The 27,718-nt window shown below is 46.7% G+C and overlaps 1 protein-coding gene across 1 annotated transcript in view; it reads left to right on the forward strand.

Annotated features, from left to right (window-relative positions):
• LOC135220862 (general transcription factor IIH subunit 2-like) overlaps window positions 1–27,718 on the forward strand; it is a 73,229-nt gene that overhangs the window by 10,598 nt on the left and 34,913 nt on the right. Inside the window, exons 2-4 of the mRNA XM_064258436.1 lie at window positions 17,524–17,725; window positions 18,005–18,133; window positions 18,415–18,588. Of these exons, the coding sequence (XP_064114506.1) occupies window positions 17,524–17,725; window positions 18,005–18,133; window positions 18,415–18,588 (505 nt within the window). The remainder of the gene's footprint in view (window positions 1–17,523; window positions 17,726–18,004; window positions 18,134–18,414; window positions 18,589–27,718) is intronic.

Below are 27,718 nucleotides of genomic sequence, written 5' to 3' on the forward strand. Positions count from 1 at the left end.
ACGACCGGCCACGGGCTGAGGCTGGGAAGAGGTCCCCCCGTTCGCCGGTGCCAGCCACGGCTGGAACCAGCAACGTGACGTGCCGTGAGGACAAGCACCGGTCTCACTGTGACAGTGGAGCCTGCAGGTCGCCTGACCGTCGCTCTCAACAGAGAGGCGATCGGGTACGGCAACCAGCACCAGCTCTTCTGACACTCGAGATCGGGGCCGCTGTGCTCAGTCCAGCCAGTTCTCCACAGCGAGACGGTTCGACCAGGCCTGCAAGCTCGATCGCCACCCGCGGGTTGACGATCGCCTGCAGCCCTCCAAGCCTGCTGGTTCTGCCAGCGAGCGAGGAGGGAGCGTCAGGTCTGCCTCCGTACCTTCAACCTCCTCGGGTTACACCGGGAGGAGCGAGGTATTGAGGAGTGATCGTGAGGGGTGCGCCCCCTCATGACCCACCACGATGCCCTACGTGCCAGGAGTATGCGCAAGTGGATGGAGAAGACCGAGAGGGCTGTCGCTGTCCCCCTTCTTAGGAGGAAGGTTCTCGGAATATGCTCTTGTTCGAAGGGCTTAACGGTCCTACTCTGCAAGATGCTGTGACTTCCGAGACCAGAGGAACTTTGCCGAGGTTATGGCGCTGATTCGTCAGCACAACGACCTCGGGGAAGGATTGCCGCTCCCACCAGCAGAGCCACGTCTCGGCTCGAGTCGTTTTGGGGCCCGAGAGGGAACCCAAATCGACGGTGGGGTCTGCCGCGATCGGAGCTTGCCGACTGTGTTGAACCAGGTAGTCTCTCGTCTCCGGACAAGAAGGCTCTCTCAGTTCTGGCCGGTCGAACAAGCTACTTCACCTCCTCTACTGCGACAGAGGCGTTTCTACGTGTCTTCGGACACCGTATTGAATACCCCTTCGGTCCTCCTGAGAGGTTTCGACCTCGACGAGGACTGGAATGAGTCGGAGGACGGTATCGGCTCTCTCCTGTCAGTGTCGATCAGCCCACCCAGACCGACGTTCACAGTGGCGGCAGACCCTTACCTACATATGAGTTCGTAACCCTCCTCTCGGGAAAACGTTTTCTCCCGACGATACGTTTTCCCAGGCTCTGAGAGGCCATCGCTGTAAGGCGATGGCTGCTCCTTTTCTTCTCCAAATGCTAGTTCCGCTGGGAAGGCGAGCCAGTATCCAATTCCATCCCTTCTCTCCTTACGGCTACGAGGGAAAGGGGAGGGATCCTACAGAGATTTCTCTGTAAGATCCCATGTTAGGGGGTGCCGTACCGGGGGACCTTCGGGTCCTACCTGAGTAAGCCCCGGTCGTTGAGGAGGGATCCTGCCTCTTTCTCGATTTCTAACGGGTAATCGAGAGGGACCACCAGCCGATATCGTTTGACGAATTCGGTGGGGGTTTTGCAGAGTGCTTAGAATTCTACGGAATTTCTAGCGCACTCAGAGTGTTAGAGTTTTTTACGATCTCCAAACACTTAGGCGAGACCACGTCCAAAGTGAGCGAGAATCCCCGATAATGGTTACACGAATAATCGGGGAACCTCGCTTATGCTCGAATTCCTGTAATTTCTAGCATTTGGAAGAAGACTGCTGCTGAAAGAAGAGTATCTCACAAATAGGCGATTAACCTGGAATAGAGAAGAACGAACGGGAACTTTCCAGTTTGGCTTGAACTATCGTCTTCGGTATTCTGTTCACCATTGAAGCTTTCCTTTGGGAAAGACTTTCTCCTTCACTCTCTTGACTAGAAGAACGAAGGCGGTCGATCTCCAATCCTTATTTCTCATTCCTCGAGGGGGAAAAGAATTTAGGGATGGAGGTCGTGGTACAGAACCTACAAATATACTACGTATATTACCCTCGCGACATGATTCTTTTAACAGTTGAATTGTCCGGGGGGGGTAGGCGCATACCGTAGTTAACTCTACGGTTTGTGACCGAGACGAATTGTATCTTAATTGAACTGCAACCTCCCAGCAGTATCAGTTTTCGATTTTAGATACTTGGTATTGTCATGACAACACCAAATCAGCTTTTTGTAATTACCGAAATCCGTTTCGTTTAAAATATAATTGCTCGAGGCGTATTCTTTATGCTCGATGGTTCTAGCCGAACGCATTCCTTCGTGGAAGGGATTAACTGGCAACTCAGGATGACGAGTCACCGAAAGCTACTGCGTATTGAAATTTGAACTGCCTGGTAGCAGCTCAGTATCAGCTAGGTCTCCGAGATGCACGGTCGGTTACGTCTCTCTCTCCCCTGGTTTGATTGACTACCGAACCGTATCTCTACCCAACAATCATGGACTTAGGTCTCTGATTAACGGGGATTCTCGCAATAATGAAGGACCATCTACTGCTGTGACGCTCGATTTCATCGCCTTCGACATTGCGAGAATTTTCAACAGAGATATCTTCTTGGACTCTTTCATCTTTCTGTTTACCGCACGGTAACAGAAGTCTGTACTAGTCTCCCGCTGCATCGCACCGCGATAATGCGAATGATTTTTGCAGACATCTGAGTTTGTCTTCAAAATATCTCGTATTCGTAGGTGTGCAATTATTCATTGTTCGCCCCGAATTAACAGATGTGCAGAAGACATCGCCTACTCTCCGACCTGACAGCTCTACTTCCAAATGTTCAGCCCATGAGAAGCAGTTCTTCAGGCAGTATTTCCCTGTCTCTTCATTACTGAAAAGCGCTCCGCTTTATTGCAACTACGATCCTCACCGGACAGCAATGAATAGCGGTTAGCGTTCTCAGTCTTTGTAGCACAGGTTCAGAATCTTGAGAATCCTTCTCTCGGTTCAGCTGTGAAGACGTAGGTTGCATTTTCTGTACACCTTCGTCTCAACGACACAGTGTTGTTTCTCCTTAGCTGAGAATCAACTATACTATGAGATATCTTGCCATCAGGGACCTCGGTCTCTAGAAGGCAATTGACTTTCGCCTGTTGGGCACATGCCTTAAGAGAATCATCACCTCGCCTTCTGGCATCGGTGACGAACAAATTATTTGTTTAGTCTCTTGGCATAACCCTTTTAAGGTGAAGGTCACGTGACTTTGCTCGGTGCTTGGACAACTTGCCTCCTACCGAACGCAGTCAGTCGGCAGCTGTCAGAGCGCCCAAGTCAGTACGAACTTCGCTGTGGACTTAGTTCGGTTGTTCCATAACAGTCTTTTCTTGTCCTAACGGCTTGTCACAGTACCCATACCATCGACACCCACCATTGAGTGTCGGTGTCCTATCCACTACCGAGAAGAAGAACTTCACTGCATGGGGATAGGAGAATGTGAGACACTTCGCTGCAGACGGATAGACCAGTATGGGTACAGGACATCACCGAAGTCGAGAAGAGGGATAGGTCATACGACCATTCCCTTCTTTTCCTCTGAGGTAATTGCATGACTTTTCCTGCGAAGTCAAGCATCCAGGGGATGGGGATTCGTGACGCTCGATGTCGTACCGACTTCGTAGCGAAGACTCAGAACCCTTCGGTTCCTGACGATCGGTTAGAGTCCTTCACAATCCCCTCCCTAATGGACTTCACCGCCTTCGATGCGAAGGAGATGCTGCTTTGTCCTATGAAAGCGCAACGGCGCTTTCTGAAGAAACTTGACATCCCAGGCTGAGTGTTGAAGACTCTTCGTCAGCACCAAGATGACCTAGAAGTACACTCCCTCGAATTACACAAGAACTTCTCCGTGGCGCAGGTACTGAAGGCAGGGGTCTGGTACAACCAGACCACTGGCACCTCCTTCTACCTTTTGGATATTGCCCACAGGTCCTTGGATCGTTTTCCTTGGGACCCGTGGTGGCTGTTCAACACGTTGTGTAGCTAACCCAGACCCTAGCAGGCTGAACAGCATCGAGTCCTGGTGTGACTGTAAGAATAGATAAGTGAATGAGAGAGTGACTGGCTTCTCTTCCTATCTTTTTCTCCCCCTCTACCTGTGGGTAGAGGGATATGGTCATCACCTTGCTGGATAAGGACGAGATGCAGGTGAGCTACTCGACAGAGCCCCATCCTATCCCTTTCACTAGGGATGGGAGCGAATATCCACCACTTCCTCCTGCAAGGGGGGGGAAGTGGATGCCAACAAGAGACAAACCATAACTTTATGTTGCCTCTTGCAAATAGGAACTTGTTCTTGTTTGCTGGTACGAAGAGATACGCTTGCCTCTCTCTTAGTACTTGGTCCAGAGGTCTGACCATTGATCCTGCGGTGCACACCCCGATCAATCGGACAGAGGCTTGGATCCCTCCCTTGCTCTTACGACCAGGGAGGCATTCCAAGGTTGGGCGAACACCAGTCTGTTCACAAAAGACTCAGATTCCTCCCACCAAGAAGTGAGTCTTCCTATTGTAAAAGGACCGAAGGTTTGTATGCCGTGTCGGAACAAATGACAATTTGTCCAAAATTGCATTTGTTCCGACACGGCATACAAACCTTCGGTCCTTTTACAATAGGAAGGTACTAGCGGCAGCTGGATAGGTCGTAAGCTTTCGAACAAGGGGTTCGGTAGTTAACTGCTTGTCCGACAGGCGCGCGCGCGCGACTGGTAGGTAAACAAATCACTTTTGCTTTCGGCCTGCTGGCGTGTGGACGTGTATCATCGCTCTCTGCCCGCTTCATCGTCGTTTGCTTTCGCATGATTGTGTTTTTTCTTTTCTATGGATCTAGTGAAACTGAATGTAAGTACAATCATTTCATTGAATTCAATTGTGAATTAAAGGATCTTGGTTCACAACGCCTCCGATTACCCGAGTTCCGGGACTGAAGGGCGTAATTGCGGGAATTCATTTTCCCAGAATGATCCTCGTATTGTGTATGCTCGGTGCCGAGGGCGGGAGCGCTCGCTCCGAGCGTATATTGGGTTGGAAATGTGTAGATGAAAATCGTAAGTAAGTGCTCTTTTCATTTATAAATTTTTGACCTGTATGCCCGTTGCCGAACGAATGCGCTCGGCACGGAAACTTATTCAGTATGAAAGTGGAATCGCAAGTACAGTATTCTTTTTCATTTTCATATATTATTTTTTATTGTAGCAATACTCATTTTGGATCAGTTTCCGAGCTTGCCCGGAGATTGATCCTTCCCCCTTTTTAATTTGAATGAAGTGAAATCGCAGTGCAGTTCTTTTCATTTTCATTTTTTTTATTGAGATTGCATTGTTGACTGGGATCAATGTTCCGCTATTCACGGAATTGATCCTTCCCCTTTTTATTTGTATGAAGTGAAATCGCAAGCGCAGTAGGTCTTTTCATTTTCATATATTTGTTGATTGCATCATTTCATTATGGATCAAGGTTTCCAGAAACCTTGATCCATAAAGGTAAGGAATGAAACCTTTCACCCTTGCGCTCGTTACGAGGGCGCAAATGCGCTCGATCCGAGCCCTTATTCATTGTGAAGTGAATCGTTTGGCAAGATGCATTTTCATTTTGTTCCTTATTATTGATTGCATCAATTTTATTTGGTTCAAGTTCCGCTCAGTCAGGGAATTGATCCTTATGCCTTGTATTCGTGCCGATGGCACGATTGCTCTAGGGCTCTTATTTTGTTGTTGGGTACATGGGGACTGTGCGGGGGTGGGGAACGAGACCCCCCCCGCTCAGTTCCCACAGATGACTCTTCCCCGGGGGGTTGGGGGGGGGGAGGTTATCGGCGTTCTTCTCCTCGCCCGATCCGTCGAGCGCGGGGAGGGCGCTCGGTGCCCGATGTACAATTGTATTAGGGGTCTTCCACTCGTTCGGGAGGGATCAGACCCCCGCACGAGGGGATTTCCCCCCCATTAATCGCTACTACTATTATTTCCGCAGGTGCTACTGCCACGAGGGTGGACCTTGGTGAGGTATGGGCGTCCTTCCAATTGCAGAGCGTGCTGGTGTCCAGGAGGCGGTTCTATGTCTGGGCCTACTGCGGTCACCCATGGAGTGGTGACCACGCAACCAGGTGACGACGTCCCTCCTCACCTGGTGTACTCGCCTCACGTGGTAACAGTCTTGCCTACAGCCGCTGTGAAGTGCCGTTCGCCGTACCGAGAGGGGGGCGTGCCGCCGCCGCTCGTGGTTGCCGCGCTGCAGCGACCACACTTCCGCTGCCCTAGAACTCGCCCCTGGACCTGCCGCCGGTACCAGGATGTTGCTGGCTGCTGCTCCACTTCCTGTGTTTCCGGTGCTGCCTGCCGTACCTGCCGATTCTGGGCTGACTGTCCATGCCGTTGCTGCGCTGGCTGTTCCTGCCGTTGCTGCGCTGGCTGTCCCTACCGATGATGTGCTGGCCGTGCCTGCTGTTCCTGGATGCCCATACCTGCTGATGTCGTCCCTGTTCGTGGTGGTACTACCCCAGACTTTGGTCTGTCTGTACAGGTGCGTCGGGCCCTGTGGCTTCGGCTACAGCAGCCCCGTCCGCTCCGCCCTGGATAGCAGATCTTACGTCTGTCCTGAGGAAGCTGACGAAGAAGAGGAGGAAGGTGTCGTGGTCGTCGTCTTCATCTTCTTCATCGTCGTCGGCCGCCGCCTCTTCCCCTTCGACTTCTAAGGCTTTACAGCCGAGGAAGAAGAAGGTCGCCTCCTCCCTCCTAAGAAGTCTCCCTCGGGAGCTTCTCAGGACCCGTCTCACCTCGGTGGGACGGGAGGGTTCCTTCCGCTGGTCCTCCTGCTCCTTCGGGAGCGGGGCCCGTCTCTTCTTCCGCAAGGAAGAAGACTACGGGGACCAGCAGGGGTACCGGCTAACACCGGTACTTCCTCGCCTGGTGTCAGTGGTTCTGCCACTGCATCAGGGTCCGTCTCGGCCTCTCGTTCGCGGGAGGTACCGAGTGTACGGTCGCCTACCAGCGACCGTGCAGCCAGGAACCAGACCTCTGAGTCCGCTCAGCGTCAGGTTCACGGCACGGGGCGGAAGACTGGTGACAGCCGCTCATGCGACTCTCACCAGACCAGCTCTCACTCGCGCGTGAACAGCTGGCTACCCGGGGGGGGACGTGACGGTCCCACGACCGACCACGGGCTGAGGCTGGGAAGAGGTCCTCCCGTTCGCCGGTGCCAGCCACGGCTGGAACCAGCGACGTGACGTGCCGTGAGGACAAGCACCGGTTCACTGCGACAGTGGAGCCTGCAGGTCGCCTGACCGTCGCTCTCACAGAGAGCGATCGGGAACGGCAACCAGCACCAGCTCTTCTGACACTCGAGATCGGGGCCGCTGTGCTCAGTCCAGCCGTTCTCCACAGCGAGACGGTTCGACCAGCCTGCAGCTCGATCGTCACCGAGAGGGTTGACGATCGCCTGCAGCCCTCCAAGCCTGCTGGTTCTGCCAGCGAGCGACGAGGGAGCGTCAGGTCTGCCTCTCCCGTACCTTCTTAACCTCCTCGGGTTACACCGGGAGGAGCGAATGGTACTGAGGGAGTGATCGTGAGGGGTGTGCCCCCCCCTCATGATCCCACCACGACGCCCTACGTGCCAGGCACGGTTCTTGGACCGGCCAGGACGTATGCGCAAGTGGATGGGAAGACCGAGAGGGCTGTCGCTGGTTCCCCCTTCTTAGGAGGAAGGTTCTCGGAATATCGCTCTTGTTCGAAGGGCTTAACGGTCCCACTCTTGCAAGATGCTGTGACTTCCGAGATCCAGAGGAAACTTTGCCGAGGTTACGGCGCTGATTCGTCAGCACAATGACCTCGGGGAAGGATCGCCGCTCCCACCAGCAGAGCCACGTCTCGGCTCGGAGTCGTTTTGGGGCCCGAGAGGGAACCCAAATCGACGGTGGGTCGGCCGCGATCGGAGCTTGCCGACTGTGTTGAAACCAGGTAGTCTCTCGTCTCCGGACAAGAAGGCTCTCTCAGTTCTGGACGGTCGAACAAGCTACTTCACCTCCTCTACGGCGACAGAGGCGTTTATACGTGTCTTCGGACACCGTATTTAAATACCCCTTCGGTCTCCTGAGGTTTCGACCTCGACGAGGACTGGAATGAGTCGGAGCGGGTATCGGCTCTCTACTGTCAGGTGTCGATCAGCCCCACCAGACGACGTTCACAGTGGCGGCAGACACTTACCTACAGTTATGAGTTCGTAACCCTCCTCGGGAAAACGTTTTCTCCTGACGATACGTTTTCCCAGGCTCTGAGAGGCCATCGCCGTAAGGCGATGGCTGCTCCTTTTCTTCTCCAACTGCTAGATCCGCTGGGAAGGCGAGCCAGTATCCAATTCTCCCCATTCCCTCGCTCCTTACGGCTACGAGGGAAAGGGGAGGGATCCTACAGAGATTTCTCTGTAAGATCCCACGTTAGGGGCTGCGCTACCGGGGGGACCTTCGGGTCCTACCTGACGTAAGCCCCGGTCATTGAGGAGGGATCCTGCCCCTTTCTCGATTTCTACGGGAATCGAGAGGACCACCAGCCGATATCGTCTGACGAATTCGGTGGGGGGTTTCGCAGAGTGCTTAGAATTCTACGGAATTTCTAGCGCACTCAGAGTGTTCGAGTTTTTTGCGATCCCCAAACACTCAGGCGAGACCACGGTCCAAAGTGAGCGAGAATCCCCGATAATTGTTACACGATAATCGGAACCTCGCTTATGCTCGAATTCCTGTAATTTCTAGCATTTGGAAGAAGACCGCTGCTGAGAAGAGTATCTCTCAGTAGCGCTTAACCTGGAATAGAGAAGAACGGACGGGAACTTCCAGTTTGGCTTGAACTAGCGTCTTCGGTATTCTGTTCACCATTGAAGCTTTCTTTGGGAAAGACCTTCTCCTTCACTCTCTGAATAAGAGAACGAAGGCGGTCGATCTCCAATCCTTATTCTCATTCCTCGAGGGAAAAGAATTTAGGATGGAGGGTCGTGGTACAGAACCTACAAATATACTACGTATATTACCCTCGCGACATGATTCTTTAACAGTTGAATTGTCCGTAGGCGCATACCGTAGTTAACTCTACGGTTTGTGACCCGAGACGAATTGTATCTTAATTGAACTGCAACTCGGGGTTGCCTGCAACCTCCCAGCAGTTATCAGTTTCGATTTTAGATACTTGGTATTGTCATGACAACACCAAATCAGCTTTTGTATTTACCGAAATCCGTTTCGGTTAAATATAATTGCTCGAGCGTATTCTTTATGCTCGATGGTTCTAGCCGAACGTATTCCTTCGTGGAATAATGGATTACCTGGCAATATCAGGATGACGAGTCACCGAGAGCTACTGCGTATTGAACTGCCTGATAGCGGCTCAGTATCAGCTAGGTCTCGGAGATTGCACGGTGCGGTTACGTCTCTCTCTCCCCTGGTTGGATTGACTACCGAACCGTATCTCTGCCCAACAATCATGGACTTAGGTCTCTGATTAACGGGGATTCTCGCAATAATGAAGGACCATCTACTGCTGTGACGCTCGATTTCATCGCCTTCGACAGTTGAGAAATTTTCAACAGAGATATTCTCTTGGACTCTGTCATCTTTCTGTTTACCGCACGGTAACAGAAGTCTGTACTAGTCAACCGCTGGCATCGCACTGCGATAATGCGAATGATTTTTGCAGACATCTGAGTTTGTCTTCAAAATATCTCGTATTCGTAGGTGTGCAATTTCATTGCTCGCCCCGAATTAACAGATATGTCAGAAGACATCGCCTACTCTCCGACCTGACAGCTCTACTTCCAAATGTTCAGCCATGAGAAGCAGTTCTTCAGGGCAGTAGTTCCCTGTCTTCATTACTGGAAGCGCTCCGCTTTTATTGCAACTACGATCCTCACCGGACAGCAATCAATAGCGTTAGCGTTCTCAGTCTTTGTAGTACAGGTTCAGAATCTTGAGAATCCTTCTCTGGTTCAGCTGGAAGACGTAGGTTGCATTTTCTGTACACCTTCGTCTTCAACGGCACATAGTGTGTTTCTCCTTACCCGAGAATCAACTATACTATGAGATATCTTGCCATCAAGGACCGCGGTCTCTAGAAGGCAATTGACTTTCGCCTGTTGGGCACATGCCTTAAGAGAGTCATCACCTTGCCTTCTGGCATCGGTGACGAACAAATTATTTGTTTAGTCTCTTGGCATAACCCTGTTAAGGCGAAGGTCACGTGACTTGCTCGGGTGCTTGGACAACTTGCCTCTACCGAACGCAGTCAGCAGGCAGCTGTCAGAGCGCCCAACCAAAGTCTGTTACGAACTTCGCTGTGGACTTAGTTCGGTTGTTCCATAACAATCTTTTCTTCGTCCTAACGGCTTGTCACAGTACCCATACCATCGACACCCACCATTGAGTGTCGGTGTCCTATCCACTACCGAGAACAACAACTTCGCTGCAGAACGGATAGACCAGTATGGGTACAGGACATCACCGAAGTCGAGAAGAGGGATAGCTCATACGACAATTCCCTTCTTTTCCTCTGAGGTATGTGCATGACTTTGCCTGCGAAGTCAAGCATCCAGGGGATGGGGATCCGTGACGCTCGATTTCATACCGAACTTCGTAGCGAAGACTCAGAACCCTTCGGTCCCTGACGATTGGTTCGAGTCGTTCACAATCCCCTCCCTAATGGACTTCACCGCCTTCGATGCGAAGGAGATGCTGCTTGTCCTGTGAAAGCGCGACCGCGCTTTCTGAAGAAACTCGACATCCCAGGCGGAGTGTTGAAGACTCTTCGTCAGCACCAAGATGACCTAGAAGTACACTCCCTCGAGTTACACAAGAACTTCTCCGTGGCGCAGGTACTGAAGGCAGGGGTTCTGGTACAACCAGACCACTGGCACCTCCTTCTACCTTTTGGATATTGCCCACAGGTCCTTGGATCGTTTTCCTTAGGACCCGTGGTGGCTGCTCAACACGTTGTCTAGCTAACCCAGACCCTAGCAGGCTGAACAGCATCGAGTCCTGGTGTGACTGTAAGAATAGATAAGTGAATGAGAGAGTGACTGGCTTCTCTTCCTATCTTTTTCTATCCCTCTACCTGTGGGTAGAGGGATACGGTCATCACCTTGCTGGATAAGGACGAGATGCCGGTGAGCTACTCGACAGAGCCCCATCCTATCCCTTTCACTAGGGATGGGAGCGAATATCCACCACCTCCTCCACAAGGGGGGTGGGGGGGAAGTGGATGCCAACAAGAGACAAACCATAACGTTGTTGCCTCTTGCAAATAGGAACTTGTTCTTGTTTGCTGGTACGAAGAGATACTTGCTTGCTCTCTCTAGTACTACGGTCCAGAGGTCTGACCATTGATCCTGCGGTGTCACACCCGATCAATCGGACAGAGGCTTGGATCCCTCCCTCGCTCTTACGACCAGGGAGGCTTCCAAGGTTGGTTGCGAACACCAGTCTGTTCACAAAAGACTCAGATTCCACCCACCAAGAAGTGAGTCTTCCTATTGTAAAAGGACCGAAGGTTTGTATGCCGTGTCGGAACAAATGACAATTTGTCCAAAATTGCATTTTTCCTAAACTATACAAACTGAGCGTCCTTTTACACATAGCCCCACCTCATGCCACCCCTCACTCTGCAGTTTTTGCTTGGGCCAAAAGCAAAAGTGATTTGTTTACCTCCCAGTCGCGCGCGCGCGCCTGTCGGACAAGCAGTTAACTACCGAACCCCTTGTTCGAAAGCTTACGACCTATCCAGCTGCCGCTAGTACCTTCCTATTGTAAAAGGACTCAGGTTGTATAGTTAGGAAAATGCAATTTTGGACAAATTGTCATTTTTCCTAACTATACAAACCTGAGGTCCTTTTACACTAGTCCCACCTCATGCCACCCCTCACTCTGCAGTTTTTGCTTGGGCCAAAAGCAAAAGTGATTTGTTTACCTCCCAGTCGCACGCGCGCGCCTGTCGGACAAGCAGTTAACTACCGAACCCCTTGTTCGAAAGCTTACGACCTATCAGCTGCCGCTAGTACCTTCTATGTAAAAGGACCTCAGGTTTGTATCGTTAGGAAAAATGCAATTTTGGACAAATTGTCATTTTGTATGGTCTCTCGGCATAACCCTTTAAAAGGCAAAGATCACGTGACTTGCTTGGATGCTTGGACAACTTGCCTCGTTACTGAACGCAGTCAGTAGGCAGCTGTCAGAGCACCCGATTCAGTTACTGTTTACGCTGTGGACTTAATAGGTTGTTCCAGAACAATCAGTTGAGTTGGTGGGACGACACCAACAAACTACAAGAAAGCTTCGAACTTCAAGAGAAGAACCCCAGACCTAGTGTTTGTATTCAGACGCATCGGACATGGGGTGGGATGTAACACTGGGGAAGGGCGATATCTCGGGTCTATGGGAAGACCATCAGAAGAAATGGCATATAAACGTGAAGGAACTGGTGGCCATTCATCTAGCGCTAATACGCTTCCAGGAGGAGGTCTGGAACAAGTTAGTACATGTCAACGCAGACAACACCACAACGTTGGCCTACATCAGGAAACAGGGAGGCACTCGTTCAGATTCCCTTTACGAGGTAGCAAAAGATCTCCTGCTGTGGGCAAAAGCGAACAATATAACTCTGATAATCCGCTTCATAGAGGGAGAGAACAATGTCAGAGCGGATCTTCTCAGCAGAGGAAGACATGTTCTCACGACAGAATGGACCCTACATCACGAGGTGTGCAGCAGGCTTTGGAATCTGTGGGGAGAACCGTCTATAGACCTCTTTGCGATGCAGAGAACAAAGAGGTTACCTGTTTACTGCTCTCCAGTCCCAGACCAGGAAGCAGTGGCAGTGGATGCCTTCCTCATGGATTGGGAAGGACTATACACGTACGCCTCCCCCCCATTCAAAATCCTAGACTGAGTCATGAAGTTCAGGGAGTCGAACAACGCCTGCATGACCCTGATAGCTCCGTTTTGGCCCATGAGACCCTGGATCACAGAAGTGAGGGAGTGGCTAGTAGACACCCCCAGATCGTTGCCTTGTCGGAACGATCTACTCAGACAGCCACATATAGAGAGACACCATCAAAATCTCCTCGCTCTCAATCTAACTGCCTTTCGACTATCGAAAAACTGGCAAGAGCGAAGGGCTTTTCGAGGGAAGCTGCAAGAGCAATCTCAAGAGCGAGGAGGACGTCCACAATCAAGGTGTACCAGTCAAAGTGGGACGTGTTCAGGGAATGGTGCAGAATTAATAACATTTCCTCTTTCATTACCTCTCTAACTCAACTGGCAGATTTTCCGTTACACTTAAGAACCCAAGAGAAACTAGCAGTATCTACCATCAAGGGATACCGCAGCATGCTAGCCTCCGTCTTCCGTCACAGAGATATTGACACGTCGGGAGACAAGGATCTCTCGGACCTCATAAGGTCCTTTGAGACAGTAGAGTAAGGACAACCTAACCCCCTCTTGGAATTTGGATGTTGTCCTGACGTTTCTAACCTCGAGTAGGTTCGAACCCTTCGACAAGGCTTCATGGAAGTACCTCACCAAGAAGACCCTATTCCTGGTTGCGTTGGCAACGGCCAAGAGGATAGGAGAGTTGCAAGCCTTTAGCAAGAATGTAGGCTTCAATGGGGAGAATGCAGTCTGCTCGCTGCAACTAGGGTTTCTCGCCAAGAATGAGAATCCTTCTCACCCATGGCCTAGATCCTTTACCATACCAGGGTTATCTCATTTAGTAGGACAGGAAAAGGAGAGAGGCCTTTTGTCCAGTGAGAACCCTAAAGTGTTATCTACAGAGAACCAAAAACTTAAGAGGACAGACAGACAACCTCTGGTGCTCGGTAAAGAAGCCTTCACTACCTTTGTCGAAGAACGCACTGGTGTTCTTTATCAAAGACTTGATAAGGGAAGCTCACCAGAACTGTGATGAGAAAAGCTTCCCAATCCTCAAAGTCAAGGCGCACGAAGTAAGAGCTGTGGCGACTTCGATGGCGTATAGACACAACAAGTCGATGAAAGCGATTTTGGAAGCGACTTTATGGCAAAGCAAGTCTATCTTCGCAGATTGTTACCTCAAAGAGGTACAGACCCAATATGAAGATTGTTGCTCCCTGGGTCCGTACGTTGCCTCCGGCATCGTAGTTGGAGAAGGTACTACTGCCTCTAACCCATAACCTTATTTATACCCTTGCTTTTTTTCTTGAACTTGGTATCACAGGTTGTCTGTGAAGGTTGTTGCAACCTTCCACAGTCTGGGATGCAAGTCTAAGTTAGGTTTTTATGGTGTGTGTTTTTAGTTTGTTAGTTGGTCAGGTGGTCAGCTCATTGTCCATGGCTTTGCCAGGATAGCAAGGGTGGTGGTCTAGTCATGTTAAGGTCGAGGACCGTGTGACAGCCCCACAGAGACTTTCTACAGACCCCTGGGTGGATCGCTGGGTCTCTCAAGGAATGCAGGCTAATGAGGCAGCTTCCTTATCAGGTAAGAACCAGATTAGTATTAGTTCAGCTTTCCTTATCAGGTAAGAACCAGATTAGTATTAGTTCAGCTAATTTGTAGCGATTAGTAATTTTTCGAATTCCCAACGGTGTTGCGGTTCTCTAACCCACCACCAAAGGTGTCAATCAGCTATATATATGAAACTACCAGGGAAGTTAGATATTTAAAAATGGTATTTTCATTTTAAAATAAGTTTTTAAATATACTTACCTGGTAGTTACATATATAAAAGTCCCTCCCTCCTCCCCTCTGAGAACAGGGGCATGGAATTTCTGAGGGCAAATGGGAATGGTTCCAAGTACTACCTGGATAGAGGGAGCACAGGTATGATCACCTGACCGTCTATCGGCAATAGCCGCGAATTTGAATTTCTGCCAAGTCCCGCGACGCGACGAATCGCGGCGGGATAAAGCTTTATATATGTAACTACCAGGTAAGTATATTTAAAAACTTATTTTAAAATGAAAATACCATTTTTCAAACGTCTATTACAAGAGAAGGCCCACCTTCCCAGAAGTCTACCCAAGTTTTTTTTTAAGCCAAGACCCTATATTTATAAAATCCAAGAAACTTATGGAAGTCTAATACATATACTTTGGGGATCACTATGGAGTTTATGTTAGCTATAACATCCAAGCTGAGCAGAAACTACTTTTAGAATCTCTCAATGCAGTCCCCTCCACACAAAAGCAACTTCACTCTTCTCTGATCCCCATCCCATTTGGGACAGACACTGTCTTAACCCCTAAAAACCGGGCTAAAAAATCAATATACAGCACCCCAGGCCAGGTAAACTTTTGAGTTCAGCAAATTTAACCCTTAATAGACAGACCCACTCATATGAGTAGCAATAACAGGTTTCAGTGGTGGACAGACATGGTGAGCATCAATATTTAAACATTTATACTGGTTTTAGAGTGGTCCCAGTCATAGGTGATATCTTGTCTGGAACTTGTAAGAGTCTTTCTCTTGGTGACTGGAACATCAGTTCCTCTTGTTACCGGTGCACACAATGTCTGAAGGTGTAACCAGAGTAGGGGTACATATTCTTTAAAATAACTTTGTAGAGTTTCTTGAGTACTTCTGCTTGCATTGTCACTGTGATCAGTTCGTACAGAGAAATTGACTGTTATAGAGGTATTGGTTGTTGCAGAGGAGATTGAACAAAGTTGGCTGCATCTGCCATCTGCTTCAGATCTTGCTGCATTAAGTTGTGAAGAAAGAGAAACAAATGCTCTTTCCATTGGGCTGTAAAAATAGAATCTAGAAATGGCACAAAAAATAGCTGATATCAGTTGATATGAAGGCACTGACTGCGCATTGCTTGAAGGCAGGTACGTGTATTCATTGGCAACTGCAACCTCTCTGGGCTATCTGTGAAAACATAATAGGGTCTTCCTGACAGCCCATTAGAAGTAAACTGAAACAAAGTACAGTAGTACCTCGAGATACGAAATTAATCCGTTTCGAGGCACCCTTCGTATCATGAGGTTTTCGTATCTTGGACCACATTTTACATGTAAAATGGCTAATCCGTTCCAAGCCCTCCAAAAATACCCCAGTAAATTTCATAATAAAGCTTAAATTGACCTATAAAAAACAATGAAATGAAATACTACAACAATTGGACCATTCAATACCTAAATTAAGAAGAAAAATGCAAAACCTGTAAATAAAGTGATATTAGTGTACAAGAAATATTATTACTGTAACATAAAATGTGGAAGCTTACCTTTCAAGTGAGGCTACGTACATACGTAACTCTCCAAGGAAGATTGCTTCTGCCTACTTTTCACAATGTTCCTGTGTGAGCCTTTTCGGGGGGTGTCTTCTACAAATGATTGCACTTTATGAAAAGCGGCTTTAATTTCTGCCTTTTTTTTTTTTTACATATGTACGTACGTACACTTTAAAAAATATATGTATGTACTACATACGTAACTATCCAAGGAGATTGCTTCTGCCTACTTTTCACAATGTTCCTGTGTGAGCCTTTTCGAGAGGTGTCTTCTACAATTGATTGCACTTTATGAAAGCTGCTTTAATTTCTGACCGTTTTTTTCTTCTTTTTTTTATTTTTAACTTTTTTTAACTTTTTTCATTTTACTTTATGTAGGTTTTTTTTTTTTTTTTTTTTTTTTTTACAGAATTTCAACTTTCTTTTTTGCACCTCATGACTCTGTTGGCCCTGGTGGTCCATCAAAAACCCTGTTCAACCAAAATGCTCTCTCTGCAAACTGATTTGGGTACTGAATGTTTGGCTGCTGACCTTCAACATAAACTGAAGTGCCTTGATTATACGTACTACTGGTATGCATGTTGTAAATGATTGGTCTACACTCTCTGTTCAGCAGGGAGTGGAGATTCTACCAACCTTGCAAAGTTTCCAGTTATCCCATGAGAGAGACCTTGATCACTTATCCCATGTGAGAGATCTTGGTCACTTTTTTTTTAAATACGTACACATTGACGATCCCGAAAACGAATACCGCGTGCGTACTATAACAATGCTGGACGAGTGGCCGAGCCACGCCACCACGTGTACATAGTAGATGCATGATGGGAGGGACGCTGGCCAATAGGAGAGAAGGATTTCATGGCCGCGACTAGCATCAGGAACCAATGGGAGAGCAGGAGGATGGTGGCAAGTCTACTAGTACTAAGATGGCGGCACGCGGCGCGATTTTCAAAATTGTTATCCGGGCGAATCTCGGACTTTCAGAAACCTTTCATATCTTGAAAACTTTCGTATGTAGAGGCCGTTAAAATTTTTTCGTATTGGCTTTCGTATCTCGAGTTTTTCGTAAGTTGAGCCTGGCGGGGGGATCTCGAGGTACTACTGTAGAATGAGATGTCAGTTCAAAGTGCAGCAAAACTGCTAGAATTCTGAAGGTATGCGTAGCAGAATTATATGTACGAAATGCTTTTATTGAGGTCTATTACAAAACTAAAGAAATATAAAAGCTAAGAGATGTAAATTAATATGTTAGACATGACATTCACAAAAATTTGAGACCGTCTGCAAGACTGACAAGTTGTTAATAGCTTAGGCAGACCTTTATCTACTTCACGTATTAGTCAACCATTGTACTGTTATTAGTATGTTTATTCAGTTGCTCTTTGATTGAGTTCTTTTATGCATTTTCTTTACATGTAGTAAATGGTTTTTACAGGGAAATTGTAGGGGAAGACGAGTCTGGCCGAATCGAGCCATCGGTAACAGAAATGATCCAGCGGGCAAGAAGACGAAGATTATTGGAGCGAGAAGCCAGTGTGAGATTAGGAATTATGCGTCATGTTTTTGTTATATTAGACATGTCTCAGGCAATGAGTGAACAAGACTTTAAACCTACAAGACAGATCTGTTTACTTAAGGTAACTAATAGCCAAGTATAGAGTTGTGTTTTTTACATTAACAGTAGGAGTCATGCAAAGTCTTTTGTCTTTGATGGTTAACTTATTATTTTTGCATCCTTTATTTTACCTTTCATTTGTAATTTTATTTTTGTTAAACTTTCTCAAATGTGGAAACTTCTCATTTGCACAAAGAATATTTATTGGCTAGATGAAAACAAGTTATTCTTAACTTTCATAATTACTATATTTGATTTATTTATATTCCTATCTTTTTATGATACTTTAATTTTTTTGCAGATTCTAGAAGATTTCATCAAAGAATTCCATGATCAAAATCCAATAAGTCAGATGGGCTTGATAACAATGCAGAATAAAACAGCCAAGCCATGCAGTAGTCTTAGTAATAATCCCCAAAGACACATGGAGGTAACTGTTCAAGGAAAATTGTCAAAGTGTTTGTGTAAATCTTTAGATAATTTTTTGTTGAGATGACCTGTGGTATAATATAAAAGTTTTTTTTATTTACTACTCAGGGTTTGGGAAAATGACTGGAAGATTATAGAAATTTTATACTGCATGTTTAGGCTAGTATCAAATGCTCTCTTTTTGTCTTGTAACTCTATATTTGAAGTTTTTCAAGTGAGTAATCTGAAGGTATTGTAATGAAGGAAGTTTTCATGCATGAATTTCTGTGTTTTTATTTCTAGGCTATCAAAAAACTATTAGATTCTCCATGCCGAGGTGAGCCATCAATACAGAATGCATTAGATGTAGCCTTATCTTCTTTGCGCCATCTTCCACGACATACTTCGAGAGAGGTGTTGATTATTTATGCAGCTTTAACAACCTGTGACCCTGGAGAAATTGAAAATACTGTAAAGGTAAAACTTATAGCCTTTTCATTTCACCTCAAGTTATGTTATAAATTTGTTGTAGTAAATGAAATAAGTAAATACATGATATATATATATATATATATATATATATATTATATATATAATATATTATATATATATATATATATATACTATATATATATATATATATATATATATATATATATATATATATATATATATATATATATATATTGTTTCTTTAACTTCTGGTGTCTATCAAATGTGGATTAGTTACCAAGAAAAGAAGGACAGTACTTTCTTTATTTGGTGGACCCTTTGTAGTCATCTAAAAGATTAAATACTAAAGATTGCTCTAAGGCTGTCAAAGGAAGGGAAAGTAGAAAAATGCCTGTGCATTTTTTCTTTCTTTGTGTATTATATATCTTACCGATGCTTCAGCTTACACAGTGCTTCATTTTCTAAAGCACCTTCCTGTTGTAGAGGTGCACTGGATTTTAAGACAGATTGTAGACTTCCACATTCTTAGGTCACAATTACATGACTTATCTCCTTGGGTTGTGTTACAGTCCTGTGGGTATGACAGTGTTTCATTAGTTACTGTGAATGCTGTTGCATGAAGTATTCAGTCCCTGGTATCAGAGGTTCTGTTGTCTAGATTATTGTGCTCAGGAAATGTAAACCTTGACCATTGCGTGAACGAAATTAGTTACTTTTTGTTTTTTTGGCTTACAGAGTTCAGTTCTGCACTGCTTATGATAATTCTTCACAGTTTGACTGAAGATTCTATAAACACTATGATCTTTATTTGAATACCACTAAAACATATTCTGAATATACTTACTATGGATTATTCAGTCGAATATAAGAATCATATAACTCTTTCTCTGTTCTTATGCTTGTATGCAGGGTTACTAACATATCCTTTTGCCCTTGCAGCATTGACAACACCTCCCCACCCATCCTGACTGGTTGTCCCACCCTGGAAACTATTCCCCCACCCCATTACCCATTCTTAGCCCAGTGTTAACAACCATCAGAATGGGGTTTTTTGAAAAGTTGTATAAATGGCATGTACAGTATACGTATACATATATTGTAGTGGTAAGGTCCTGTGGATAAAGGACTTTACCAGTACCTATGCTTACAAATAACAACAATCACACTTTAAACTGAAAATTTTCTGCAAAAGGTAATTAAGGTATCTACCTTATTTTCCCATATTTGTAACAAAATATGTAATTAAAAACCAAACCCCTTTTTCTCTCTCTCATAAACAAACACCATTTGGTAGGTAGGTAGCTTACCTGTTTATACCCACAGCATACCATGCTGTATTTTTAAACAGCAACTTGTTCATATATGGAACAAACCTTCGGTCTTAACATTAGGATTTACTAGCGCCAAGCTGGAAACCGGTAGAATTAAATTTACACTTGTGAGATCCAGGGACTATTGGCATCTATACCAGGTCACGGGGCATGTATACCCAGAATGCCCATGGCGACCTGTGACCCATCAGTTATTTTCCTACCGCCTTTAAGATAAGACATGTTTACTGTCTATTTGATTTAAGGCCGGTTTTCAGTATGCCCGTTTTTTATCCATTTCATTTTTCATTTTCTTATTACTTTTTCTTTCTCCGAGTGTGCTCAGTGTGAGTGTGATTGGTAAGAGTGTACAGGTGGTATGATGGAGATTTTTGCCTCAGCATCGGGATCGTCTGCCGTTTCGAAGAGGAGACAAAGGAAATGCCCAGGAGTCAGTGGCTTTCCATGTTCTAGATTTCTAACTTCGGTGTTGACGGATCCTCATCCAACATGTAGTAGGTGCAGGGAAAACGTATGTACGATTACTAATCCATGTTCTGTTTGTCGCGGTTGGTTGGTGGAACAGTGGAAAAAGTTCTATGAGAAAGGGCAATACAAAAGGAGGTGGTGACGCCATCTTTGGATGACCAAACTTACCGGCTTCTTTTGTATCGGCAATAAACCAGGCTGCTCCATATGTTTCTCCACCTGCTTTTGATTTGTCCCATACCCCTTCGGTTTCTCCTAACGATTCATTATCGGAAACGTCAGGAGGGGTCTTGGGTAATTTTATGCATAATATGCACGCTCCTTTGTTCCCAGTAGGTAGAGGGGGAGCATCGCCATCTTTGTTCCAGACACCGGCTCCCGAAGCGCATAGGTTGGACGTACGTGGTCAGCGCTAGCCTACCAGGCGTACCAACCTTGGATGGTTTGCTTGCTCATTAATATGGCGTCACGGTTCCAGCAGGGTCCGGCAGCACTGAATGTTCCTCATCCCCTGGTCTTGCAATTATTGGAAATAATGCCGCGGCTAACCCCCATCAAATTCGATGTTTACAGTGATGCAGAGAACGTGGGAGGTAGTTTGGCAGCAAACGTGCGGTTGCCAGCAGAAGCCGCACAGTCTCTCCCTACAAGATTGGTGACGTCACAACATACGTCACACACTGATATGGCAGGCGCGATGACGTCACAGACTGTCTTCTCGGCCTATTTCCCTGCACCCAGACTCTAATACGACTTCTGACTCTGCAATGCAAACTGTAATGCAGAAATTACAGAATATAGAGAAGAGAATAGATAAGAGAGACAAAAAGAAAAGATGTGATTCACCTTCTTCGTCTTCTTCCTCTAGTTCGGCGTCATCGCTAAGTCCGACGATGTCACGGCGAGCGCCAGTCAAGCGTTGGAGGAATCGGGATTTCGCGACTGATCCTCGGGCTAAGAGGAGAAGAGTGAATTCTTCTTAATCTTCAGACCAGGACTGTCGTATCCCAGTCATCAGGAAGGTCGGAAGTCAGTGGCTGGTAACAGGCATGCAAGCTAGCAGATGAAGCTGTTTGTGCAAGAGTCCGAACAAGCGAGAGAGGCGACGGCCGACGCAGAGTTGCCAGTTCGGATTACAAAGGCTACGATACCGCTGGTAAAATCGACGTTGGCGGCGAAAGGTGCAGCAGAGGATAGAATGCAGGTTCCAGTTTCGCCCGTAAGGCCATTCAAAATACGCACAAAGGATGATAAGGCTCCTATTAAAAGTACAAAAAATAGGGAGTTGGCAACCTCGTCGATACGTTCATTGGAAGGCAGTGTCCGTCTGGATGAAAGGTCGAGGCCGAGTTTCTCCCGACGCTCGAAAACGATACCAATACTAATAGAGACGAAGTTATATCTGTTTCAAGGGAGCCTTCATCTTAGAGATCTAGGCGAGATTCTCGCTCTAGATCCGTGAGCAGAGAAAGAGTGAGGCGTTCTCGTTCCCCTACTGACTATTCGGGATCGAGCCAACGGCGGCCAGCAAAGATCAAAGAGACCGCGGCCGTAGGGGCAGGCGGCCGTGGAATTCCGGGCCGTCTGTCAGAAGATAGGGGTGAGACAACATCCCCTGTGACGGAAAACAATACGTTAGAGCCGGAGGAAGGAGAAAACCAAGAGATTTTGGCCTGGTATGCAGAGGTGATTGATTTGATTTGTCAATTCAATAACCTTTCGGAGAAGACAAAAACACCGGCCAGTATGCTTCCTCCTGGAATTGACATGGTATTTGGATTAAAAAGTGATACCAAGGTGTCGTATGAATTGCCTTGTTCGAGTCATGCGGATTCTGTCTTACAACACGTAAACACAAAGATTGCAGGAAGGGATAATTCTTTAAGATCTAATAGATCATTTAAATTTATTCCTCCTCCAATGATGAAGCAAAGGAAATGTTATACAACACCGAAGGTCCCTTTGCTGTCTAGACAAGTGAACGCTAATGTTGTAAGATTAAGGCCTGGATTAACCTTGGATCAGGTTAAAATGGAGTGCCCTTCGATGACGTACCAAGAGGCTGCTACGTTAGAAGCAACAGCTTCTTCTGTCTTTCAGACTTCTTTTTGGTTAGATCTTTGGTCAACAGCAGTGGCGAAGATTGCATCCTCGGAAGTGACAAGGAAGGTAGTGGATGAATCATTGTTCATTAGATTGCTACAATCAGGTTCCAAAGCGATTGTGTACCTGACAAACTTAAGTGCCAATGTTTGGGCAAATATCCTGCTAATGAGGAGAGATGCAGCGTTGGCTAGACTAAGCCGCACTGTGGATTTGGATTCCCTGTTAGCGATGAGGAATGGGGATATCTTGGAGTCGCAACTGCTGTTGCCAGAGGTCATACTGGAAGAGGCGATAGATAGAAGAAGGATGGACACTAACGATAGGTTGGTGCAGCAGGCAGTTAGGAAAACGTCTAACAGTCAAGCTACTCCTTTGGAGGTGAGACAACAGCAAATATCTCGGAAGAAGACAGTGAGACATAACATCCCCAATAGAGCCACAAGACCCTCTTCCCCAAAGAGGCTAACTCATCGGCCCTTTCACAATAGAAACAACAGAGGAAGGGGGAGTAGGGGAAGAGGGAGAGGCTCAAGAAGATAGGATGGGCGCCTCTCATCACTCGGCCACACCAGTGGTGGGTTGCCAGGCAAATCACTGGAAGGTGTGGCAGGAACTGGGGGCAGAGCAGTGGGTGGTGGATGTTCTCAGGATCGGTATGATTACCGTTCGAGGTAACCCCGCCCCTGACAGAACAGCCATTACCCCACTTCGCTTGTGCTCACGAATCTCAGAAGGCCATTATTCTGCAAGACGAAGTGAAGAAGATGACGGAAAAAGGAGCTGTGGAACAAGTATGCAGTCCGTCAAAAGGCTTCTACAGCAGGATTTTCCTGGTACCCAAAGCCAACGGGGAGTGGAGGACAGTAATAGACCTGTCAACTCTGAATCTGTATAATTATAAGGAAAACCAGTTTCAAAATGGAAACCCCGAAAACGGTTCTACAAGCAGTCAGGATCGGGGACTTTATGCTGACAGTCGATCTGAAGGACGCATACTTTCAGATACCAGTCCATCAGTCTTCAAGGAAATTTCTCCGCTTCAGTCTTGCAGGGAAAGCTTCCGAATTCAAGGTCCTGTGCTTCGGATTGACAACGTCTCCTCAAGTTTTTACAAGAGTGTTCACTCTCGTGTCGACGTGGGCGCATGCTCAGGGGATCAGGCTAATAAGATATCTGGATGATTGGCTGGTGATAGCGAAGTCCAGAGAGAAATTACTCAGGGACAGGGCGACCCTCCTGCAGCTTTGTCACAGCCTAGGTATTGTGATAAATCAGGAGAAGTCGCAGTTGGATCCAAGTCAACGTTTGGAGTATCTGGGAATGGTTATAGACACAACAAAAGCCAAAGTATTCCCGACAGACCAAAGAATAGAGAAATGCAAACAAGTGGTGAATGCCTTTCTGGGAAAACAAACACAGCCAGCAAGGCAGTGGCAGTTGGTACTGGGAATCCTAACCTCCCTGGAGAAGCTAGTACCACAAGGAAGGCTACACCTTCGGTCTCTACAATGGAGGATGAAGGAGTTTTGGTCACCAATAGTAGATCACCCGTACGAGCAAATTCCCTTGTCGGCAGAAGTGAGGAAAGACTTGCTGTGGTGGGTGAACGACGACAATCTGACAGTGGGTGTCCCCCTTCAACAACCCTCTCCAGACCTCTTGCTGTTCTCGGATGCGTCACTAGAAGGCTGGGGAGCCCATATGGAGGAGTTGATGGTGTCAGCAAAATGGAGTTGCAAGGACAGAGAACTCCATATAAACGTGCTGGAGTTAAAAGCAGCATTTCTAGCTCTACAGGAATTCAGGGAGAGAGTAAAAGGGACACTCAGTATTGATGTCAGACAACACCACAGTAGTAGCTTATATAAACAAACAAGGAGGCCTAGTTTCTCGGCAGTTACATGTGATGACAGTTCAACTTCATCAGTGGGCTGTAGAGAACCTGGTAGACATCAGGGCCAAGTATATTCCGGGAAAAAGAAACATAGTGGCCGACAAGTTGAGCCGCAGGGATCAGATTCTGGGAACGGAGTGGTCCTTGCACCAACAGGTAGTGGACAGGATGCTCATGTTGTGGGAAGGACCGATCATAGACCTATTTGCAACCAGGTACAACAAAAACTTGGAAGTGTATTGTTCGGTAGTCCCAGACGCAGAGGCAGTAGCAGAAGATGCGCTACAACACCCTTGGGACAATCTGGACGTGTACGCATTTCCTCCATTTTGTCTAATCCGTCAGGTTCTGAACAGGGTAATGTGGTCTCAGAACCTCAAGATGACCCTGGTAGCTCCGTTATGGCCAAAGGCAGATTGGTTTCCAGACCTACTGGAACTCCTAATAGATGTGCCGAGAGAGTTACCCCATGGAGCAACCTACTGTGTCAGCCGCACATGGAGAGGTACCACCAGTCGGTGAAGTCCCTGTCGCTTCACGGGTGGAGACTGTCAAGTATCTCCTCCGAGCGAGAGGGTTTTTGCAGAAAGCAGCAACTCAGATGGTAGGAAACATCAGAAAATCATCTGCGACAGTATACCAAGGAAAGTGGTCAGCATACTGTGATTGGTGTCGTAGAGGGAACTTGTCTCCACTCAGTACCATATTCAGCAGTTAGCAGACTTTCTGAATATATCTCAGAACAGAAAAGCATATGTCTGTATCTGCAGTGAAGGGGTACAGGGCTGCTCTAGCCTTAGTCTTACGAATGCAAAGGGGTGGACATTTCGTCTTCATGGGAGTTGGCCATGCTGATGAGGAGTTTTGAACAGTCATGTCCACCAAAGGAACTAAAAGCCCCAGGTTGGGATCTGACCATAGAACTGAGCAGTCTGACAAAGCCCCCCTACGAACCACTAAGGCAGTCCACGGATAGGAGCCTGACCCTGAAGACAGTCTTCTTATTGGCCCCCCCCTTGGCTTCAACCAATAAGGGTGGGGGAGTCTTGAAAACAATGGCCTGCTGTCATAATCTCATAAAGCACTAACCTCCGAGAGGTTGGAGGTCAATGGTATTTGAGGTTTGTTCCAAGAATTCGTAGCCAAGGCCCTGTCAAAATGCCCAAACCCAACAATAGTGGACGGTCAGATTCGATACTCCCGGGTTTAGGTTCCATTTGCCATAACCTTCCTTGGCAGACTTTGTCGACAATGGACAAAGATGAGATGCTTCCTGCTTGGCCCCGTTCAGGGCACTAAGGGAGTAACTTAAAGGAAGGACAACAGGGTCACCTCAGGCCATGGGGCCTGGGTGCCGGTCGGTTGTTTCGTAAGTACAGGACGGAACAAGAAGGAACGTGTCCAGGAATACAATATCGTTTTTGGCTAAGGAGGACGCGATCAGAAATGCTTATATGACAGAAGACAGGGGGTCAAATAGCCAGGTGGGAGCTAGAGCTCATGACATCAGGGGCTTGAGTGCTTCTTTGGCTTTAAATTTAAGAAAGACATGCTTCTGTGGATAAGAATTCTGAAAGCTGTGTGTGGTAACCCCGCCAAAACAACTTTCACCCATCATTTTTATTTGAAAGACGTTGCCCATTAGATTCCTTGGACCCACTTTTTCCTTGGGTCCAGTGGTGGCGGCCCAACAAGTGATATAGCTATCGTCCAGTACCCCTAGCGGTCCAGTTTGCGTCTAGTCTAAGATGAAGGTGAAGGTTGAGAAGTTAAAGAATGTAATTGGGATGACTGGTCTTTTTTCTTTACTACTTTTCTTCCTACTACCTTTCCTTTAACTACGGGGAGAATATGAAGGCGGGGTAACCGTCATATGCTGGAACAGAGCTAGGATGCAGGTGAGGTGGTCACCATACTGTGAAACTTACTTATGGTTTATGATATACTTTTCCAGTAGCAACACTCCCCCTCTAGATGATAATAGGTGGAAGAGAAGGGGTTGTGAGGGTGGATCCAGTTTACAATGGGACCTAAGAGTAAAGAACCATAAGAATTTGGTATCAACACCCAGTGAGGAAACCAATAGATTCCTTCTTACTCTTTTGTTGGTTCTAGGTTCATTGTCCCATTTCTCTTAGAATTTTCCCTAATATATTCGGAAAAATGGATAAGGTGGCTAAACTCCCAGTTCAGTTGTAGCTACTTACCTCCCTCCAGTTAAGTAAGTCTCTATCCTAATGTTAAAGACCGAAGGTTTTGTTCGCGTATATGAACCAAAATACCAAATTTTGTAACTAATTTGTATTTTTGTACATTCAACTTCCCCTGTCCCAGATATTATACTTATAGCTATAGACCTTCCGTCGTTTCCCCCAAGACAGAAATTATTCCGAATTTCGCAACGCTTAAAACTCCAGGTAGGTCATGGTTGATGCTACCGCCCTGGCCGCTGGGTGGCAGGAATAGGAAACCATTTTTCCTTTTTTGGGGTTTTTTTTTTTTGTTTTTTTTCCCTAATCAGATTTTCTTTGTCCGCCGGTGCCTAAACAAGACATCGTTGTTTGGTACCGACTTCCTTGACTTGATTTTCGTCTTTTTCAATCGCCGTTGATCTTCTGGACTGTCTTTTTGGGTTGACGTATTTGGATCTGTGGTTTTGGCATAACCCTTTTGTTTGGACTGTTTTTTTTTTATTTTGCTTATCGGATTGTGCTCAAATTGTCCTGACTCTAAGCTGCGAAGTTAGAAGATGTGTTGAATGGGGAGGTGGTTTGGTGAGACTACCAAAAGTGTTCGTTAGATCCTCACAATGTATGGCAATAGGTGTAGGGGGTGGGAATGAATGCTCCTAGAAATAATCAACTTGCAAAATGAATGCGTGCAATATGAATGAGGAAGAATGGAAGACTTCTAAATTATCCTAACTTAAGGGAAACTAGAGAGAGATAGGGTTGTTAGAAAAGCTGCCTCTATAAGCTTGAGTAGATCTCTCAACTCTAACGAGCCATTCGGTTAATCAACTAACCCCCAATTAATTGCTTCCCTCAACCAATGCAGTTATCACCCTCTCCCGTAGCAATGAAAATAATGCAAATTTCTGCTACGGAGATTTGCAAATATCTGAAGACCGGCATCAAGAATGGTTGGAGCTTAAAATGCAAAGCTCTTCAAGGTAAGACTGTTGGAAAGTGGACGGTAAGTTGACCCCAGTGTAGTGGAGGGTGCGTCTGTCGACTCTGTCTTGCTCCCAGGCCTAGACCTCTTTCCAAGCTCCCAGGGCCCATGGAGGATGGAATAAGGTTCGACAGCCGTACAAAGGGATTAATGGAGAAATTCCCCACCGTTGTCAGGTCAG

Source organism: Macrobrachium nipponense, chromosome 2 (genome assembly GCF_015104395.2).
Source record: "Macrobrachium nipponense isolate FS-2020 chromosome 2, ASM1510439v2, whole genome shotgun sequence".
Classification (NCBI taxonomy): domain Eukaryota; kingdom Metazoa; phylum Arthropoda; class Malacostraca; order Decapoda; family Palaemonidae; genus Macrobrachium; species Macrobrachium nipponense.